Here is a 12,332-nt window from a genome sequence, read left to right on the forward strand (position 1 = left end):
ATGTTTTCCATCCAAAAGTGCATATGTATGTCTTCTTGTCAGTGCCAGGATGTAAGCACAGTTTTAAAGGTGGTTGAAGGGAGGCCTTGGGGGCTGAATAATGCTGAAATAGCAGTGGCTATGAGTGTGCCAGAGCTCATATTAGAGCATGTGTGCTATCTTTGTCTCATTTAAAAAGACTGCTGTGTCTGTTGAAAAATCTGTTTAGAAAGGTGTCTGTTGTAAAAAATAAAAAGTGCTACTTTTCCTATATCACTATATCTCACACTGTAACTTTTTTCTAATTATTTAATTTGTAAAGTTAAAATTGTAAAATCTGATTAAGTATTTCATTATTGTACCACTGTCACCAATTAACGACACTTTATCAGTAGTTTATAAAAAAAAATACATATGCACATTTTACTTATAACACATTACTCAAACCCAGAGAGCCGATAACTGATTCCAGAGCTGTCTATTTCTTAATCACAAGGATTTTGGAAAAATCATGCTACACTGAAGAATTGAGTATTATGCTAAAAAATCAGCCGTCATCATTTGTTTTTTATGTATAAAAATAGAAAACTTTTCCTTTTACTCTGTAATACAATTGCACAATACAACTGTATAATAGAATCAACTTTAAATAAATAAAATCTATGAAAAAAGATAGTTTTCCCAAAAATGAAATATTGCTGATGAAAATTATCATTAATACACAGCCTCTACACACAATCAAGAGTGTGTTCACAACAGCCAGGATCTCTTATAAAGATGTCTGTCTATCAAATGTTGGGAATCAATGAAGATTGAGGTCCAGATAGAGAACATACAAACAAATACAATCCATATGCTGCAGCATCCAGGATAGACACAAGCTCCATTTAATGAACCATATAACATGTCTTGTTTTGCTGTTGTAAATAGAGTTGTCAAAATTATCAACTTCAGTACAAATACAGGGGTAAAGCGATAATCGTTGAAGCCAATCAGTGATATCTGTTGAGCATGTGAACACAATGCCCAATCTGCATAAAACATGCTCAGCATAGCATACATGTTAGTGGGAAAGGAATGTTTTTAAAGTTCCAGTATTCATCAGTACTGAAGCTGATACTTTTGTCATGTGTTCCACACATACACTATTACTGGACAAGAAGCAATGAAATCTAGGGCTGGCCTATAAAATCGGTATCGATATTTATTGAATATCAATGATTTATGTAAGTTTGTCATTTCCAATGAAGGCATGCGACCTGCATGATGCGCATATAGGAGCGACGCGCACAAGTTGTGCAAGCAGCACGCACGTGAACCGCACGCAATTTCCAGTCGCACCTAGTTGAAATCTTTTCCAGGTGCTTTTTACTTTTCTCCATAAACTTGCATTGGAGCCGCACCAACGGTTTGTCCGTTTGTGATCCATTGAGAAAATGGTGGATGGTCACTTAGTTACGAGAGACACCGTATAGCGCGAGTCACATCAGGTCAGAATAATAACACATGCAAAAATGAGTAAAGCAGCAATGAGGAGATTGTAAATAAAAAGGATGCAAGGATGTCGCCAGAGTGGCTTTTTGGTTTCTTTTCTTGTGCATCCCAGCCACTAGCTCCCCATCTGAAAGGGGCAATGTAGTCATTCAACTGCACAATTTGTAAGGTTGCAGTATTTATTTGAATAATGATAGTTAGTGTACTATTTCATTATTATTCACACCTCAATGCTGGCTTTGATTGTTCAGCATTTACACTTTACCATTGCACACACTTTGTAACATTTTATTCATCAGGTTTAAGAGTCTCTTTAACACTTATGTTTATTTTATTATAAGATAAGAGATATTTTGTTTACATATTTTAGTTTATGACTATTAAAACTCTTTGCCTTATTAATGTTGGTAAATTCAAATAAAGTGGTTAAATTAAAAATCCTAATATTCCTAAATGTATTGTTATAGAATATTCAATAATTTTCAATATCGAATGATATGAAACTTGATATCGTGATAATTTTCCCCCAGCCCTACTCAGAACCATTTGAAAAGGCTGTGGATTTAATGTAACACTGTTCAGTTTCTTACAGTAGGCCTGTATGTTTTTATTTTTGACTCTTAATGTCCCAGTAGCTGCTGATTTGCATTTAACAAATCACCAAAGTCCACGGTTTGAGCTAAAGGTCTTCTCTAATATTTTACTGAAGCCAAATAAAACGTCACCTACATCTTGGATGGCCTTGGGGAGAGTACATTAACAGCAAATTAAATGTTTTGGATGATCTATCCATTTCATTAATACATACCGATTACATTTGAATCATTCATACATTTCCATTAATTCTCTGTTGTACTGGCACGAGATCATCACTAATCAAGTAGTCTGCTTGCTCTCGAACCCCCATATGTCCCAGTATGTCCCAGTGTGAGAGTGTGAGAATGAGAGCGAGAGGAAACTGGCATAAAGACTAAGTGTCCGTTCGACAAAAGGATGCCTGCAAAGCACTCTGGGATACATCAGGGATTAAAGCGCATTTCCAGAGAAGCCCACAAAAGGGGTGCATTCATCTTTAAAAAAAAAAAAAAAAGAGAACAACAACACCCAACCACCCCCCTCTTCCCTCCCATCTTCCTCTCCTCTCCTCCTTGCTCTCTTCCCTTCTGCTCTGCCAGACCAGACAGACCCAAGGGCTTGTCATGACCTCATCTCGCACTGATTTACCCCCACATACCCTGTGGCTTTCCTGTGACCTCAGATCTAACCAACTAGGCCAACCTCATCTCCAAGCACCCCAGATAAAGCTGGTCTTCACGGTGTCAGTACATTCACACACAAGCACACCGGTATCACTCCGGAATCACGCAGAATGTGTCTTGACCTTGGGAAACCATTCAAATGACAGCCAAAAGCATTCAACCAAATCTCCTGCGATGAATGAGCTGATGTCTTTAATTGAGATTTTACAATCGGATGTTATTTACTACATACTTCATATCTAAATGAAACAATGTTATGAACTTGAGATCGGTTTCTAATGCTGTGACCTTGAGTTTCTATTCATCACAGATTTCCTTTTTGGAAACAAGTCACTGCTGTTGGCCATTTTATCCTGCGGTGTTGAAGTGACAGCTATAGCTAGTGAGCAAAGGCAACCATGACTGCAATTTCACGCAGCTGGATGCCATTTCCTAATGGTCCTCTGGAGAATGGATGCTTTGACAAAGTAGCCTCATTTTATGAAGTGGACAGTAAACAACACTTCTTGACATTTGAACTCGAAAGGCGTCTCTGTGACCTCCATCTCTGTCTGAAAGAAATCTGATACTCAAAAACAGTAAAAAGAGCTAAAAACATACTGTGTGCTAGAAGCCATTGATATCATTATGGCTAGATATGCAACGATTACAGATTTTGGTTGTACGATTATAGTCTGAGATTTCACGGTTATTATGATTATTATGCATTCATTAATTTTAAAACTCTACAGTTTAGGAAACCACATGAAAACTCCTTTTAAGTGTTATTTATTGCTGCTCAGAAACCAAATAATACAACTCAAAATAATAATAATAAAAACAAACAATAATTCATTTCTCTTTGGACTTAAAAAATAAGTGAATGTGAGTTATTAGCATTTAAACATAATATAAATGACAACAATTAATAAATAAAGAAAAATAAGAATACATTTTTGGTCCAATGTAAATCTCTTTAAAAGTATTTAATTATGTAGTGGAAGTATTTCCCTTTTAAAGAGAACACATGTTGTCAAAGGCTGTTGAACCTAAAAGGCACCTTTGATCAACTATTTTACAAAAATGTTTGGTGTTTTCACTTTTGGATCAGAGTAGAAAGATGTATATTCCATACAATGTATGAAGCTGATTGGTGAGTTTTTGTCAAGTGAGCATGGTGCGCTTGCGCCATTCTTAAAAGATGTTTTTAGATAATTTGACGCGTCACTCCCAATATGTGCGCACAAGCTGCACGCCTCCATTGGAAATAATGAACTTGGGTGTGCAAAAGAAGCAATATGTGAACGACCCTTAGTTAATAGCCTCAGAGTTAATCTAGTGTGTGTGCGTATTTGTTTAGTTGCAGCAGTTTTGTTCTGTGCGGTAATGTGGTGTTGAGAATCCTTAGCGATTAATTAACTGTGATGAATTAAAAGCGCCGTTAATAGTGAAATCTGTTAATCGTTGCATCTCTAAATATGGCTTGCAGACGTACAGAAAATGAACATAATATTTACAATTATTTTGCTCAAAAATTAGATGAAGGGCGACGCAGTGGTGCAGTAAGTAGTGCTGTCGCCTGACACCAAGAAGGTCGCTGGTTCGAGCCTTGGCTGGGTCAGTTGGTGTTTTTGTGAGGAGTCTGCATGTTCTCCCCGTGTTTGCGTGGGTTTCCTCAGGGTGCTGCGGTTTCCCCCACAGCCAAAAGACATGCGGTACAGGTGAATTGGGTAGGCTAAATTGTCCGTAGTGTATGAGTCTGAATGAGTGCGTATGGATGTTTCCCAGAGATGGGTTGCAGCTGGAAGGTCATCCGCTGCATAAAACATGTGCTAGATTAGTTGGCGGTTCGCTGTGGCGACCAACGATTTATAAAGGGACTAAGCTGAAAAGAAAATTAATGTATGAATGTGGAAGAAATGCATGATCAGAGCCAAACATCAAAATTAGGCATGCTCCGATCCATCAGTCGAAGATCAGTAATCACATTTCACAACTTGATCGATACTCAATGATCTGGCCAATCACATGAACCGATCGCAGGTATTTGTTTACGAATATACAACCAAGATTATACATCCACAGCGGTTGTTAAGAGTTACATGTTTCGCTGGAAGAAACAGCTGTGCTGATGAGGTGAACGCGAGAAAACCTGCTCCTCTGTGACATTGAGATACAGGTGATACAAGGTTATCTATAATAAAGAACTGCAAATAAGCAGATGTTACAACAATTTATCAATAAACACACACCTCGTTCTCTAGCTGTCCACGGCTGTGGGTTGCTGATCAAATGAAAAACAAAAAACGGGAAGGAGCTGAATTCTGCCGCCGTTTGCATATCAAATTTAAAAGGGACTTAGGCGATAATTTAGTGTACAGTTTATAAGCTAATTGCAAAAAAATTAGGGGGGCTGAGGGCTAGGCAGCCCCCCTAAAATAGGCCTAGCAATGCCCATGGACAGGAGACAAAAAAAAACAACTTTGCTAGTATTTCATAGTATTTGGCCAAATCAGCATACACTTCAATCAAGACTAATCAAAGGTAGCACTTCCTATTGTGCTGGATTAGAGCCAGAGCTAATTAGAAGAAGGTTTCAAAAGGCTTTCCTATAACTGAATTGTTTCCCAGTTATTGCTTTGCAGGGCTCGAAATTAACTTTTTTACTTGGTAGCACCGGTGCTCCCAACTTCAAATATTTAGGAGCACCAAAATAAATTTAGGAGCACCAGAAAAAATTTAGGAGCATCCACCAAAAATGATTGAGCACCACTGCAAATTGCTTTTTAAGGGATTTATTGTATTTTAAAACAACATTAATAGGACTGACAAAAACCAGAAAAAACTATCTAACTAATGCTGCGAAGACATTGATATTTGTGTGCAATAATTCCAAAATGAATGTCTAATAATTATAGAATATTAATGATGATGAAAATGACAATAATAGTAAAAATGAATTACATTTCTCATTATGATACTGCCTTGAATGTGCATGAATGTAGGTTATCTGCTATAAAAAGTCTGTTACTTTATGAAAAATAATTGTATAGTTTGCATCAAACAAAAATGAAGCATTGCAGTAAGAAATATTTATTTGGTACTGCTGTTTTTATATGCATGTCAATTTAATAAATAAAATTTCTGCTACAAAACAAACAAAAGATTATAATAAATCATTTAATTCAATGATGAAAGCTGCAAAGCAGTAATCAGTAAATAAATAAAAAAATAAAAATAATATACACCTCAAAAAAGAATAGACAAAAGAAAGAAAGTAAAGTCTCACTTCTATCACTTTAAAAGATTTGGTTTCAGTTAGTGTCAATTTAAAGGTTCAGTCTGAGATGATCTTCATTTTTCTGTGTTAGTGGAAAAGCTGGCGAGTCAGCCGACCCAATTTATGAGCAGGCAGCGCAAGATTCTTGCGATGACCACCGGCGGAATACCGCTGTTTGTTATGTTTGTTATTTAGTAAAGGCGAGCTTCTTTGGCAATGAAATGTACAGTATTAGATTTGACTTTTAGCGGACATTTGCGCTGAACACGCAGTGAATGCAACGCATGGAGATTCGGGCGCCTTCTCCATGAAGCGCGTACTTGATTGATCTCAGCTGGTGGATCATTATTCACCACGTGACGTGTCATGATCGCTCTCATCTGCACCTCAATTTTAGGTGGGGTTTGCAAACCTGTGTGCTTTAAGTTTTTACTCTTCTGCCGTTTGCATTTCCCGTGGTCATAAAAGCTCCTTCGCTGTCATCTGACAGCGGAATACCTTGAGTGATTGACAGCTAATATGAACCAATATAGCGGCAGGGAAGAGCGATTCAGCATGTTTTTACAAAAAATCAAAACAGGTCGCACTACAACCATTATCAGCAGTCGCACTAATGCGCCCAAATATATTATGAGGTCGCATAGATTCATTTTCGGGCGCATATGCGACCAAAATGGTCGCAATTTCGAGCCCTGCTTTGTAAACACTCCAAAAAGTGGGTACTTCCATTTATAATTCCAGGAACAGATTTGTAGTTGGAATCTACCCAGCAACAATGTCTGATTGCTTAAAACCATCATAATAACAAATGAATGATAAACCAAAATCTTTTCAGAGATTTCAGAAAATTCAAAAGAAATATTTAGCTATAATTATCTGTTCCTGAATAATAATTTCCAAATTCATATGCTATGACACTACTGAAAAAAAACAGTAATACCAATAAATAGCATGATGTCAACACCGAGCAAATCATCTAATTAAATGTTTACTCTAAGACCCATACTGACAGACAGGTTGCTTTTCCATGTTTTGGCAGCAGTCCCTTGATAACGCTGCGTGACTAAGATCAAAACTACATGCCTCTGCATTATAAACACAACCGATGGCTGCTGCATATGCATGTAGAGCTGCATTATATATGCACCGTTTCTTACTGGGTGTTGATTTCTTTTCTGTGGGTGGGTAAACACGCAAGCGCGTCTTCACCCAGCTCCAGAGCATAACATCATTTCTGGACAGTAACTGCTCACTGATTGGCCAGTCTGTGCAGTCATGTGCAACATGAGGAGCTCAGTAGGATGAAGTCATTAAAACTGACTGCAAATCAATGCTACTCTTTTAGCGTAAAATACATCCCAGCTTGACCAGAAGAAATGTGTGTGGTTGTTTAGGTTAGTACTAATCAAGATATTGGATTGGTATAATCATGTTATTATATGATAAAGACACTCTGCTTTGAAGATATAGCAGCAGTGCTTTACTTTGTAATCCACAAGTATTGTCTGAGAGCATTGAGATACTAGTGTATGCTCTGAAAACATCTCAGTGATGCATTATCAATGTTTGAAATCATATATGTCAAGTTTATCAATCATACATATCTTTGTGAGACTGCCTGACAATCTAATACCTCAACCATAACTAGCTGCCACACTGCAGTAAAAGCCTTCAGAGGGTGACGTCATGTTAGAGAACATCCTTTGATGTTGCCGCTTGGCACGAACGCATCTGAATGTGTTGACTCGCGTTTCCAAACCATGTAGCACCTGAACTCGACCTACCTTCTGATAATCCGAGTCATCCGGTCGGAAATCACTGCTGGTCTGCTGAAACTGTAGGTTGAAGTGCGGGAGGCGATGGAAAAGGTTAACCCACCACGGTGGAGAATAATTCACCACTGCAGCCATAGCGTTCATCCAGATCTGTGACTAAAACACACACAGAAAACACGATGATGCATTCAGTGGGAAATACCAGCCTCTTCATCACGTCGCATTGCATCAAATGCCTTTAAAGTGTGTCTTTAGAAGCTGCATGCAGTAAAGCAGGGGTTAAAATCTGCACCAAAAAGACCCTCAAACAAACAAATGAACATTTTGATTTAACACCCTGTAAATAACAGTCTCACCTAAAGCTTGTGTTATTAATTACACTTGTTCTTACATGCAATCATTCACTCGCGCTGTCTATATGCCACGATTGGAATCTGACAGGCTTTTGTTATCGAGAACGCATCCTTACCCGTTATATCAGACTAAACCATGGCTCCAGCAAAACCCTGCAGTGGTCGCAACAACACTAACGCCTCGAGTCCGTCGATGTTTTTGGTGTAAAAGAGGTATTTAGCAGGTTTATCAGCGCGGTGTATCAGCAGTCGGAGTGGTTTGTCCAGCACAGCCCATGCGTCACCGTCGTCTGCATGTTATCCGCTGGAGCTGAAGCGAGCGAGCGCTTTAAACCCGTCCGATGGTCATCGCGCTTTTGTTTTAAGGTGGTCCCGCGCCGCTTTCTTCCAGTGAGCGCGCGCGGTCAACGCTTGTGCTTTTATGTCGCGTTAAAAATTAGATTTATGAAATACACGACGGTATCACGCATTACGAGCGTGAACTAGAGATTTATGAGCAGCATACGGTTAGAAACGGGCGGAATTGTCAATCATCCACGTCCATGTGTTCCAATCAATACAGTAATGTATTAGTATGTTTACTGACCTCTAGCGGTTAAAAGACGAAACCTCGAGTCAAATCATTTGACAAAAGGTCGTCTCTTCTCAGGCTCTTCTCTTTTAGTCTGTGGTTTTCCTCCAGAAATGTCCTTGTTGTTATGCATTTGTTTCTTGTTCTGAATTCAGATGTATATTTAAGCTGCGCTACTGGTATTAAGGACCTTATACAAATCTTTTTTTTGTTGTACTTTTTTATTAACATAAGTAACGGAATACATAGAACATTAAAGTGTGCTAACATTGTGTGACCTGAATACAAAATACACATATTCATTATACATCTAGTAACAATGATACAAGGGATAAGAAAAAAGAAAAACAATTATATAAAACTGAATAAAAAATAAATATAAATCAGAAGATATAAAAGATAAATATCTCAAACTATGCTTAAATTATTAGGAATGTTATGTATACCAAAGGGATCTGATAATGTAAAGGTAATAATTATAATGATAATATTATTTTTTCAGCAGTTCAGTTGTTTTATCAGCTGTCTTATTTTGCGATAGACAGATTCATAATAAAGTTTCAAGTCAATTTAAACTGTTCTATAGGCAAACACTGAATAACTCTGCATTTGTGAACATGGAAAAGGCCACAAGAGTTAATTTTTTTTTACATATTGTCCATTTCCTTACAGTCTGACTCCCAAATCAAAAACAATTAATTAGTTGTCCTAAAATCAAAAAGTGTTTTGTAGGCTGAGAAGACAAGCCAAGATATTTCTGTCTAAACTTTTTCTACAAAATTGCATTCTGGAAAATGAATGCGCCATTGTTGTTTCCCGGTTAGAATTACACAATGTGCATTTTGAGGATTTTTTTATATTAAACTTAGACAGTAAAGAGTTACAAGGATAGTAATTATGAAGGATTTTAAAATAAAGTTCTTTCATCTTATTAGGTCCTTAAAACGTATTGATACCAGGCCAAGTTTTAATGGTGGACAGAACCGGGTAATTTAATTTCTGCTGTTTAAAAAAAAAGCTTTCAGGTACATGCTAGATTTATTAAGAAAATGTCTTCTAATGTACCAATTATTACATTTATTATCAGTAATTTCCACCACTCCAATAGCTAACTTTGACATTTCACATTTTAAGTCTGTTTAAGCACAGATTTTAGTCAGATGTAGTTTTGGAGTCTCTCAATTTTGAAAACCTCATTAAGAGTAGTAAAGTATAAAGCACTTACCCCTCCCTCTGAAATATTTTTTACCAATGTCTTTCTTTTAACATATTCAGCCTAGTTTCTCCACAAGAATTTAAATAACAAAGAATCAATAAATGAACATGTCTTCCGGTCAATATATAAAGAGAGAGACCTTATACAAATCTACTGCAGGCCCGTAGCCAGCCTGGTGAAAGGGCTGGTTCTTTTTTCTCATATACGCCTCAGTTTTTATTTAACTATGAGATTTAAATACTGTATTTTAGCTATATATATATATATATATATATATATATATATATATATATATATATATATATATATATATATATATATATATATATATATATTTATATATATATAATTATTATTATTATTTTTTTGCTGGATTAGTCAGATGTCATCATAACCACACTTTTTGATGTACTAAAAATATTTCCTAAAAAATTACAATAAAAAGTTAAAACAAGACCAATTTTAAAAATACAAATTTGTTACATTATATATCGATAGGAAAAACTAGCAATCTGTTAAAGTTTTAAAGTAAAAAAAAAAAAAAAAACTGTAGCCCACGATCATTTATGAGACAAAAGCAAACTGGCCAGCACATGCAACTGTCCTCAGTCACAATTTGGCCACTAAAAATTATAGTTAAAACACAATAATAATAATAATAATAATAATAATAATAATAATGAATTCTTTAGAATTTTTCTTGTCTCTTTAGTAAAAAAAGTACATTTGGAAATTCCTGGATATCAATATAGCCAAAATATATTAAAATTAATTTAATATGGTCCGCTTCTGGTGCTTTACACCTTTTTATTTTACCTTTTTATTTTTATTTCAGAAAAAGGTCCAAGATTTAGAGTAAAGTTACCTGTAAAATGTTTTCTCTGTTTAAAATCAATACAGTAGTGAAAGAAGACTTCTTTTGCATCAGATTATAATCCCACCGAAGCAGCAGCCGACAGAGGATCCGTTTGGTCTTAAAGTCTTTTTCGATGGATTATTAATTTTATTACTTTTTATGATGGCACAGCAGTCAAAATACGACAAATGAGCTCATGGATGGGACAAATTCTGGACCTTTGTCAGTGAGGGGTGGGTCTTCCCAACCCCCCTGGCTACAGGCCTGAAACGTTAAAGCACATGTTTTATGCCTATGGTAAACATGTTTTTAATAGAATTTTGACTGTAAAAGCGCACATACAGGTGTTTTAGGCGCAGGTCCGATTTTCTCCAGGTCATCATTTATTTTGTTTATATTAATTTTGTCTAAAACTTATTATATCTGTCCAGTTTCATCTGGAATGCATCACCTTCTGAAGTGGTTTGAGCGATCGGAAATCGGATCAGAATTAAACGAATGAAGTGAGGAAACACCCTCATAAACACAGACGTGACGGGAATATATATGTTGAATATAAATATATTATATTAATTGTATAATAAATATATTACATAATATTAAATTACATAAAAAATTAAAAGGACAATCGCTGGACATTTTGGCAGTGGGGTGGTTAGTAGCAAGTAACATGCTATTAGGTTTAGTGACCGCTAGATGGAGTTTTTGGATAATAAGAAGCTTACCAGGCTCACTTTTTGTTTAAATGTCCCGCATTTGACTTTAATTATATTTATCTGTATCCATAATTTACTGCATCCCAGAATATTACACAGCACCAAAAATGTAAAAATATATATTCAATATATTTATTTTGTTTTTTTATCCACACCCGACGGAACTCGCCGTGACGAAAACTCCCGAGCTCCAATGAGATGTGCTTTCCTCAGCGCTCACCATGACAACAAGTCTCACAGCAGTGACGTAGCATTGTAAACATTTGCATATGCATTCCTATAAAGCTCGTCGGTTCTCTCTCCGTGTTGTCAGTTCGCCCGGTGTTGCTGTTTGTACTTGACCAAGGTGAGTTCAATACCTGACGGTACGAGTGGAGCCACGCCAACCTCACGAAGTCCGCTTCGTGAAGCTTCACTCGGGCCCGTCTGTGTTGTAGTTCCTTGCGGTTTGCGTACATAAACGCAATATCGCGAAGAATATTACGTGTTTGTTGCTCGAAATGTGCCGCCGAGCAACATCCAGTGAATACTGGCACGGCCTGGCGCCCGGTTTGCTCGTGCACTCCCTGGGGCGCGGTACTCGTGAACCCTTGGCAGGGATCAATACGAGTCCTGAGGACCCTGAGGGAAACACGGGAGGCCGGTATTGGGACCCCGCTGCGAGGGTTATGGTGGGTGGGAGCAGCGGGGCTCGCTCATCGTCTATTTTAAACTATAGTTTTAATCTTTATTTTACTATAGTTTAAATTACAAACCATGGTGACTGTTATGTTTTAACTGTATGTCTGGCTGTTGTAATGTTTTGCTTTGTTTTTCAGCAAAGTTGTTGAGCAAAGACGGACTATTGAAGACAA

The 12,332-nt window shown here is 37.0% G+C and overlaps 1 protein-coding gene across 4 annotated transcripts in view; it reads right to left on the reverse strand.

Moving 5' to 3' along the window:
• Window positions 1-8,682, reverse strand: part of ttyh3b (tweety family member 3b) — a 69,036-nt gene extending 60,354 nt beyond the window's left edge. For 2 of the 4 annotated variants that reach the window (NM_001431093.1, NM_001037387.3), the window contains exons 1-2: window positions 8,236-8,672; window positions 7,776-7,922 (exon numbers count right to left, since the gene is read on the reverse strand). In NM_001431093.1, the coding sequence (NP_001418022.1) occupies window positions 7,776-7,901 (126 nt within the window). In that variant the 5' untranslated portion in view covers window positions 7,902-7,922; window positions 8,236-8,672. Of the gene's footprint in view, window positions 1-7,775; window positions 7,923-8,235 lie in introns of all 4 variants that reach the window. The other 2 variants (XM_087236439.1, XM_087236438.1) reach the window with 1 other exon arrangement.
• Window positions 8,683-12,332: the final 3,650 nt, after the last annotated feature.

The sequence above is a fragment of the Danio rerio genome, chromosome 1, assembly GCF_052040795.2.
Source record: "Danio rerio strain M-AB ecotype USA chromosome 1, GRCz13ab, whole genome shotgun sequence".
NCBI classification, from domain to species: Eukaryota; Metazoa; Chordata; class Actinopteri; order Cypriniformes; family Danionidae; genus Danio; species Danio rerio.